Source organism: Raphanus sativus, unplaced genomic scaffold (genome assembly GCF_000801105.2).
Source record: "Raphanus sativus cultivar WK10039 unplaced genomic scaffold, ASM80110v3 Scaffold3423, whole genome shotgun sequence".
NCBI lineage: Eukaryota > Viridiplantae > Streptophyta > Magnoliopsida > Brassicales > Brassicaceae > Raphanus > Raphanus sativus.
The window spans coordinates 1,539-10,991 of NW_026618729.1; the positions used below are offsets into that span (position 1 = coordinate 1,539).

At 38.2% G+C, this 9,453-nt stretch overlaps 2 protein-coding genes across 6 annotated transcripts; both read right to left on the bottom strand.

The window, feature by feature from the left end:
• Positions 1-659: 659 nt before the first annotated feature.
• On the bottom strand, positions 660-4,575 carry LOC108821296 (4-coumarate--CoA ligase-like 8). 5 transcript variants are annotated; one of them, XM_057001254.1, is made up of 7 exons: positions 3,287-4,575; positions 3,052-3,197; positions 2,893-2,960; positions 2,434-2,536; positions 2,258-2,338; positions 900-973; positions 660-781 (listed from the first exon to the last, which is right to left on the bottom strand). In XM_057001254.1, exons 1-6 carry the CDS (start codon positions 4,518-4,520, stop codon positions 953-955), a joined length of 1,653 nt encoding a protein of 550 aa, XP_056857234.1. In that variant the 5' UTR covers positions 4,521-4,575; the 3' UTR covers positions 660-781; positions 900-952. The 5 variants fall into 5 exon arrangements, with proteins under 5 accessions (XP_056857234.1, XP_056857236.1, XP_056857235.1 ...); XM_057001256.1 differs by having other exon boundaries at positions 746-781; positions 883-973; XM_057001255.1 differs by having other exon boundaries at positions 763-781; positions 879-973.
• A 1,894-nt stretch (positions 4,576-6,469) lies between these two features.
• Positions 6,470-8,907, bottom strand: LOC108822910 (peroxisomal OPC-8:0-CoA ligase 1). The gene is made up of 4 exons (XM_018596110.2): positions 7,481-8,907; positions 7,257-7,402; positions 6,932-6,999; positions 6,470-6,860 (listed from the first exon to the last, which is right to left on the bottom strand). Exons 1-4 carry the CDS (start codon positions 8,688-8,690, stop codon positions 6,638-6,640), a joined length of 1,647 nt encoding a protein of 548 aa, XP_018451612.2. The 5' UTR covers positions 8,691-8,907; the 3' UTR covers positions 6,470-6,637.
• Between the last annotated feature and the right edge of the window lie 546 nt (positions 8,908-9,453).

Below are 9,453 nucleotides of genomic sequence, written 5' to 3' on the forward strand. Positions count from 1 at the left end.
AAATATTTTAACCAACTTAAAATAGCTTATATCTTGGATATTAATTCGAAAAATAGCTAACATATTGAAGTATATAAATATGATTTAAATACATTTGAATATCCGAAATATTTCTTTCGGATGAAGTTTGGTTATGGTTCTCTAGATACCAAAATGGTAAATCCGTTTGGATATTATCCAAATTTTTTAAATGAAGAGTTGGTATTATAATTTCCAGAATCGTTTGTCTAATAAAAATGTATTTTTTTGAATTTGACATTGATTTAATGGAGAAGTTAATGAAGTGTATTTAATTTAAATTTAATTTGGAAAACACATTAATTGAAGTGGAAAATACAGCATTAAAATAGGAAATATTATTTAATGTCAGTGGCATACCATTGTAAATAAAAGTGAAAACTAAGGGGTATTTTATATGGGTACTTCTCTTTTAATAATACAGATTGTTACTGTAATATTCTTAGTATTTGGTATTATTTATTTATTTTGTCATTAATATTTATTCTGAAGGCTGTTGTCAGAAAAAGAAATATTGGAGGCTATATATCTTGAAATTTTATTTAAGCCAATCAAAACTAAGGGACAGCATCTAGTTAGAGCGAGAATCAATCAAATGGATCAGTTCAAAGTACGTAGGTGGTGTGTACTACTTTAGTGATAACATCAGAAAGTACCTGTCAAATGATGAAAAGTCAATAGTTTGTTTGTCTGAGAGGTTGCTCTAATAAGAACTCGTGTCACGTGAGCCATTGGATATTGTCCTGCCTCTTTATCATAAAACCTTACAGAAAAAAATATGTTGTTTTAATGTTTTAAAGGGGAAACAATTAGCTGACAAAAGAGGGGAACAATTATGGAGTTTCAGTGAAAAACATTACTGACTGAAAAAGTGTACGTACGGAATAGCGGCGGCATCGAGATCGTCGTATGAATGATTACGAGAGCTTCTAGATCAGCTGGAGTCTGAAGGCACCTGATTATGTAGTTTAAACCGTATGTTCATATGTCCTAAATTGTTTCCTTTTTTAATCTAAGAGTACATTTAACTAATTCAGAGTAGGTTTGGAGTGAGCAAATTTAAAAGAAAGAAAATGGAATGGGATTTACTACTTGGAGTAAATGACAATCAATGAGATACATTACAAGAAGTTTCACTTACTATTTCTGATTTAGTATTTTTTTGTTGTTGTAATATTTGCTTGTTCTGAGGCTGAAAACTTGTCCTATTTCATCGAAATATTACATGATATATAATGCCTTAAACAACTTAATTCAATACTTAGACTCGGAAACTGTCTCCACTACTTTAGGACGTGACCCACAAACTTCTTAAATAAACAAAGACTCGATCAAACCAACTTCTCCTTTATTTTCGGACTTGATTTTTTTCATAAATTTTTGTGTTGTCAATCAGAAAATCATCAATCAAAGTATATTGAAAGTGTCTCTTTCATTCAATTCTATTCTCTCAAGTCCTTTGGTTTATAATTTTCTCCATTCTATAGTTGTCTTGTTTCAACATTTTTCTAGATTATTGTACGTACTAGTACCTAAAGAAAGAAAAGTAGTTCACGTTTTGATAAAAACCTACCGAAGTATAAAAATAGTTCAAGCTTTCATTGTTGTAATTAGTGTATTTACATGTTCCAATTATGAACATAGTATCTGTACGATAAAAGTGTAGATATCAACTAACAACAACATCAATGATTTAATTAGGCGATGTTTACATCCAGCGATATTACATTTATATAGGGATGTACATTCATATATATTATCCAGAAGCAACATCCAGATTTGTTTATTGCAACTTTATCTCTTGTTATGTCCAGGCCCGGTTCTGACCCAATACCTAAGACACATTGGTATGGGGCCTATGATTTTTACCCATGATTTTTACATCTTATAAACCTTTTTGTTGTTGTTATCAGTAAAACAAACATAAAATGAATTCTAAAAAGTATTTCAAACATTTTACAAAATAAATTTTGGAGTTTTGTTTCTTAATTATAAACAAATAAATAGAAAATTAACTTTTAAAGTTGATAGACATGTATTAGTTTCAAAAAAATTATAGTTTTAATCGTAAATTATTTTAAATTTTATTTATTTAATGATTTAGGGCCCGTAATTTTCATTTTGTATTGGACCCATAATATCTCAGGACCGGTACTGGTTATGTCGAAAATATTATACAGTGAAAAGAGAGAATGTAGAGATTTTCTTAAAGCTTAGAAGTGGCTAGGTTGATGAGAACCTTGCGAAGTGTTTTGCCGGATGCAGTCTTTGGTACGGAGTCTATAAATGCGACCTTCCTTATTCTTTTATATGGGGCCACCTGATTATTACATCAATATTTTTCATCCAAGTTACTATACTTGGAAATTGTTTTCTAATAAAATGAGCTATGATTGTGAGTATAGAAGAGAAAACCTGTTTAGAGATGAAGTCAATAACTTGTTTCTTAGAAAGATCGCGCTCAGGCTTGCGTTGCACGAAAGCCATTGGACATTGGCCTGCTTCCTTGTCAGGAATCCTTTGTAACAGACAAAGACAACACAAGAAAGCAAAGGTCTGGTAATTATCTGGAAACATTTCCAATATTTTAATGTAGTCCAAAGAACAAAATAGAAAAATGCACAAACGATTATACTCCCTCCGTTTCATATTAAGTGTCGTTGTAGAGATTTTTTTCGTTGCAAAATAAGTGTCGTTTTAGCATTTCAATACAGAATTTATTAATTTTATTCTGCATTTTATTTTTCTATTGGTTGAGATGTATGGGTAATGATGTTTTTGTATGGAAAATATGCAAAATTTAATGATTTCTTAATCTGTGTGCACAACTCTAAAACGACACTTATTAAGAAACAGAGAGAGTAAAAGATTTACGGAATAACTGCTGCATCAAGAATATCCGGGTGGCTTAGTAGGAGAGCCTCTAGTTCAGCTGGAGGCACCTATTATACAATCCAAAAGCGTTTTAGAGTTTGCTTGTAACAATTTTTTTTGTTATTTGTAAGCAAATCCATAATCAAAGATTTTACAAACCTGATAACCTTTGTATTTGATTAGCTCTTTAAGTCGATCAACGATAAAAACAAACCCATCATCGTCGATATAGCAAAGATCTCCGGTTTTAAGCCATCCCTCTGAATTGATAGTTTCTTTTGCAGCTTCTTCGTTCCTAAAATAACCTTTTTGTCCACAAGCATATATAGATTTGTTATGAAAACTATGCTTATAAATATTTTTTGAATATATGAAAATGACGAATATATTATACCTCTAGCAATAGAAGGCCCTTTGAGCCAAAGCTCGCCCGTTTGGTTAACACCCATAATCCGACCCGTATCCAGATCCACAATCCTCGCTTCCACCCCGGACGACAACAACCCTGCCGCACCGGATCTCCGACTCTCCTCCACCGTATCAATAGAAGCTCCTGCGCCGTTCGATTCAGTCAAAGCGTACCCTTGAAAAATATCGACCGTTGGATATGCCTTTAAAAACCCTTCAGTAACTTCCTTGCTCAAGGGGGCACCACCACACCTAACTCTTCGGACAGAACTCAGATCGTACTTGGCCTTGATCACATCTGAGCCGTTGATCATAACTACCACGATCGGCGGGACCAGAGCCAGAGTCGTCGCTCTGTACTTCTCTGCTGCCGCCACCATCTCGTGGAGATCAAACTTCCGGAGAATCACCACCGTTGAACCCAAAGCTACGGTGGCCATGACGTAGTTTAGTAACCCGAAGGTGTGGAACAACGGAACGGTGCAGAGGAAGGTCTGGTTCGGCTCCAGTGGCTCAGCGATGTATCTCGCCACGTGTGCTATTAAGTTCCCGTGAGAAACTATCACCCCTTTGCTTCGCCCCGTGGTTCCCGACGAGTATAGAAGCATCGCCGTGTCGTCCTTGTCGACTCGGTCTCTGGCCCGGTCTCCACTCGTCTCCTTGTTCACCATCTCAGTCAGATAACCAGCGACTCTGACTCCGCGAGTGGGTCCCTTTCTCTCGAGGAAAATGGAGACACCCGAACCGGCGAGTTTTTTAGCCAGCTCAGGCGTTGTGAAGACGAGCTTAGGGTTGCTGTCCGCCATCTGTTTTGAGATCTCACCGGCGGTGTTGAGAGGATTCGCCGTGGTGACGACGGCGCCTATAGACATGACGGAGAGGCAGACGATGGGAACGGAGATGGAGTTGGGAGATAGGACGAGTACTACGTCGCCTCTTCTTATCGCAAAGTCGCGGTGGAGACAGTCCGCAACACGGTTCACGGCTCTCCATAGGCCGGAGAAGCTTAGGCGGTGGCCCGTGGAGGCGTCTATGAAGGCAGTTGTACCTCGGTGAGCTTGAGAGGAGATAAAAGTGGTGACGTCGAGTGAGGTGTTCGCCGGAAGTGGCAGTGGGTTGCGTTTACTGTAAAACGTCGAGTTTGCATTGCAGAAACCACTCCTTGGATCGATGAGCGATGATGATGATGATGATGATGAGGAGCTTAGGGAGTTTGTCATTTTTTGTTCAGGTGGGGATTAGATCATCTAGTTTAGATGGATGCACAGCTCTGAAATTGTCAAAGTATTTATACTATATGGAACTTAAGTAAAACACATGGCATGAACTTAACAGCTCAGACACTTGTTAACAAGAATCAAATGTTTAGGAAAAAAGGGAATCAAAATTCTAGTTTCACCAGCTAATAAGAATTAGTTATTTCGTATATGTAGATTAAAAAGAAACAAAATATTTAAAATTTGTTTTTTTAAACAAGATGATAGAAAATATACATATTATTAACAAATTTTTGTTGTTTAAAATCATTATTTGTCATATATATTTTAATCAATTAGTTAATTTCTTAGGTTTTACTTAAAAAAATAATAGATAATAAATTTTATTCTGTAGGTAATTGCCATAAATGAATGGTCTATAATTGACGTATTATATAATATAACATTCTCTAACAACTTAATTTTGGATCAACAATTCTCAATTGATTTTCAAGCTGTTACGTAAATAAAATTAGCATTTAATCAACATAACATTTTTTAAATTAGTACATACTATATGTTAAAATCTTTTATTTTTTTTCTCCTTTTAACATAGAGAGGATGCGTGTACATATCCAAGAATTCTCTGACAATTAGTCAGGTACACGTTCTTATATCGTACACTTGGATATCTCTAAATGGCATAACAAGTTAGCTATTGTACAGTACCACTAAGTTGTAAGTTTGGCTATATGGTCAGATTTTTTTTTTTAATCAAATGGTCATATAACATTCAGTATCGTTATAAGATTGGGATATATACTAAAACATCTGTAAGAAAATAGATCACCGATAAAAAAGACTGTAATACATAAATCGAATAGAATCATATGTAAATCTGAATGTTTCAAATTAGTTTCAAAAATTTATACATGAATCTTTTACCAAAAAATAATTTTTTTACACAATTTCAAAGTTTAATTATTTATGCAAGTATTTTGGATTATCCAAATCCGATTCCATTCCATAACCATACTTGTTGATATATATTGCACGGATCCAAATAGATAATTCAGCTACTTTTATTTAAGAAATTTTGGATGGCTTAATCAATACATATGTAATTAGTCGGTTAATCCTAAGCGAACGGTGGTTAAATGTATGATCCAGCCCTGAGATTGGTAATAACATGTACATTAATTTATAGTGTCATTGACGCATTTGGAACCAACCTAGAAATGGTTTGTTTTGTATCGAAAACTTTCAAGAAGGATGCATCAATGGAAAAACTTTACTGGTTGGTTAAACCAAAAAAAAAATAATCAAAAAACAAATAACAAACCTGGACTTGCCAAACCGATTTTTGATGAAGCGTTAAATGCATCTGAAGAGAGCTTCCTTGGGATTAAGGTGCAAGCCAGCAAAAGGAAGAAGCCGAGGAAGAGCTATGCAAGGCAGCGAGCCACTTTGAAAGATCCTACCAAAGTGTGCCTTTCCACCAGACCGCAGAGTTGATACCATATGTGTTAAATGAGTGATGGTTAGTCTTCCAAACCCGACAGTAGATACTGCAAGAGTCATTTCAAAGAATACCCCCAAGAACTAAGACAAATCTTTGAGTGGAGGTTGGTCTCTTTTACGGTAAGTTGACATTCAAGTATTCTGGGGTATGCCCCTCTAAATATGAGAATTACCCTATCATACATTTATATCAATGCCAGTATATATACATACCAAGACCTCGGCGACTGTAAAGTGTAGTTCCAGTTTGTTCATTTTCCTACCATTTACCAAAACTACATGATATCCCTACGAAAAACGTGAAATTGCCAGAACAAATCCAAGAATTCCCTGACAATGAATCAGGCAATACTATAGGACAATCTATTATATTGTACAAATTAAGTGTTAATATCTTAGTCTTAGCTATCCGTCTTATAAATTTGGCACTGAGCTAATATTTGATCATAGCATGTTTTTGAAGGCAGGCTCTATATTTAAATAATCAACATTGTTGTCCACATTATTTATGTGTGAATCATCTTCAGGGTAATATATTTCACAGAATTGACAAGAGTTACTACAACACAAGTAACAACAATGCTCGGAGATTGGCTCACAGCACAAGACTCGTAACAGTTTCAAAGTTTGGAGTTGGACGTTGCGAGCTTGATGAGATCCTTGCGCAGAATCTTTCCAGAAGGATTTTTTGGTATGGAAGATACGAAAGCCATCTTCCGTACCCTCTTGTACGGTGCCACTTGTTTTGCTACAAACTCCATCACTGACTTCTCTGATAACAAGCTTCCTGCTTTCCTTACAACGTATGCCATCGGAAACTGCCCTACTTCTTTGTCGGGAAACCTGTAGATCGCCAAAATGTTATAAACTCAAATAGAAACACAAAAAAATTAGGTGATGTTACTGTGACTTACGGGATAACTGCGGCATCAGCGATTTCAGGATGAGTGAGCAACAAAGCCTCTAGCTCAGCTGGAGGGACCTATGTAATGATCCCAAAATAAGTTTTAGGAAGACTTCTAGAGAAGCTTATCATATACACACAAGCATGATATCAAAGCTTATTATTGGTTCAACAGAACAAACCAGGTCATGTTTATAACAATTTGGTCAAAACCAAACACATTACTATACAAAAAGGATGATAGGACTCATCAGCATTTCACTATGCTCCACAAGGACTATATTCTACAGCAGCAATATGAATCATGATTAAATCTGTGATGCATCATATGTTACCTGGTAGCCTTTGTACTTGATCAGTTCCTTTAACCGATCAACCACAAATATGAATCCATCCTCATCAATATAGCAGAGATCTCCAGTCCTTAACCATCCTTCAGAATCAAGAGTAGAGCTCGTAGCTTCCTCATTACTGAAATAACCTGCCAAGAACAACGACAACATTTTAAAGAAAATTCCAGCTTTGATGATCTCCGACATCGAGAACGACATAAAAGTACCTTTCATAATGGAAGGACCCTTGAGCCAGAGCTCACCGGTACGGTTCGGACCAAGAACCCGACCCGTAACCGGATCAACGATCCTCCCCTCCATGCTCGAGGATAATTTTCCCGCGGTTCCGTATCTCCGGCTCTCCTCAACAGTATCCGTAGAGGCTCCTATACCCGTTGACTCGGTCAACCCATACCCTTGCATGATCTTGACCGTCGGATACTTCTCCATAAACCCCTCCGTCACCTCCTTGCTCAACGGAGCTCCTCCGCACAACACCGTATGCAGAGAGCTCAGATCGTACTTGGCATTGATCTGCTCCGCGCCGTTGACCATGGCGACGAGGATCGGAGGCACGAGAGGGAGATACGTCGCTTTGTACTTCCCTATCGCCGACATCATCTCCCCCATCTCGAACTTCGAGAGAACCACGATCGTCGACCCGTAGGCGAGGAGTCCGGTGGCGAACGCCGCCAAGCCGTAGATGTGGAACATGGGGACGGTGCAGATGAACCTCTGCTCTCCTTGAGACCCCCCGTCGGATCCGAACCGGTTCACGATGGTCTGCACCATCGCGATGAGGTTCCGGTGAGAAGAGACAACTCCTTTGCTCATCCCGGTGGTCCCGGAGGAGTAGAGCAGAGTCGCCGTGTCGTCCTGGTCGACTCGCTCCGCGACTCTGGTCCCGCTCGGCTCCCTCCTCATCATCTCCGCCAGACGCTTCCTCGCCGCCGAGTCGACTCGCTCCTCGTCCATGAGCACGACCGGGAGCTTCTCGGCGGCGGCGGAGATTTTGGGGAGGAGCTGCGACGTGGTGAAGGCGAGGACGGGGTTGGAGTCTTTAATCTGCTTGGCGATCTCGGCGGCAGTGTTGAGAGGGTTGGTGGTGGTGATGACGGCGCCGAGGGACATCACGGAGAGACAGACGACGGGGAAGAGGATGGAGTTCGGGGAGAGGAGGAGGACGACGTGGCCCTTGCGGATCCCCATGTCGGAGAGACAGTCTCCGACGGACTCCACGGCGCGCCATAGCTCGGCGAAGGTGAGGTTTTGGCCGGTGGAGGCGTCGATGAAGGCGGTGCGGCCGCGGTGAGCCTGAGAGGAAATGAAAGTCGTGACGTCGAGGGAGGGATTAGGCGGGAGAGGGATCGGGGTTCGTTTGCTGTAGAAAGTCGAGTTCGAGTTGCAGAAACCACTTCGAGAATCCACTGAGGCCATCTCTCTCTATCTCTTTTGCTTTTGCTGTGGACACAATCTAATCTGGATGCGTTTCTCTGTAGCTGTGAACTAAGATTAGATGCGTTTCTCTGTAGCTTTGAACTATACTTTTAAGGGGTTTAATTAATGATTGTTAAAAGAAAAATGATCTGGGAAGAAGTTGTTTGACTACTATAAAACAACTGTGTAAAGCCATCGTCTCCGACCACCAGCGTGTTTTATTCCACAGATATTTTAGTTCGTTGGTGGCACGTGAAAGTTATGGTTTTAATCAGCTTTAAAAACGACGTGGACCGCTTTACGATTAGATGGGCTATATACTGGGGTTAGGCCTACTAACCTTAGTTGGGCTAATACTGGGCCTAGGGAACTGAAAATAATTACTGTGGAGTGAAATTGAATTTATGTAGAGTTTATTAATTTTTTAAGTGGAGAGAAATTCATTAAATTAGTAAAAAGTTATAAAGAGTTTTGAATGTTTAAAAATATTTAAAAACTTAATTTAATAATTTTAATAAAATTTAAGAAATACACAATATTTTAAAAGTTTTATTTTTATGAGCTAATTGTCTAGAATATACATGTCAATAACAGCAAATTTTAATAGGTTATTAGAACTCAAATTTTTAATAATAATAGATTTTATACATAATTTAAACTAACATCAAACCAATAATAATTTGAATATATAAACCAACTAGGTGTTTTGCCCGCACATGCGGGCATAAATTTTTTATAAATACTTATTAGTTTATGTCTTATT

Excerpts from the sequence above, each read along its gene's own strand:
- LOC108821296 (XM_018594343.2), bottom strand. The coding sequence starts at position 4,520 with ATGACAAACTCCCTAAGCTCCTCATCATCATCATCATCATCATCGCTC. Across the intron at positions 3,198-3,286 it reads AGGGCCTTCTATTGCTAGAG|GTTATTTTAGGAACGAAGAA; the intron begins GTATAATATATT and ends GTGGACAAAAAG. Across the intron at positions 2,961-3,051 it reads TCAAATACAAAGGTTATCAG|GTGCCTCCAGCTGAACTAGA; the intron begins GTTTGTAAAATC and ends ATTGTATAATAG.
- LOC108822910 (XM_018596110.2), bottom strand. The coding sequence starts at position 8,690 with ATGGCCTCAGTGGATTCTCGAAGTGGTTTCTGCAACTCGAACTCGACT. Across the intron at positions 7,403-7,480 it reads GGGTCCTTCCATTATGAAAG|GTTATTTCAGTAATGAGGAA; the intron begins GTACTTTTATGT and ends TGTTCTTGGCAG. Across the intron at positions 7,000-7,256 it reads TCAAGTACAAAGGCTACCAG|GTCCCTCCAGCTGAGCTAGA; the intron begins GTAACATATGAT and ends ATCATTACATAG.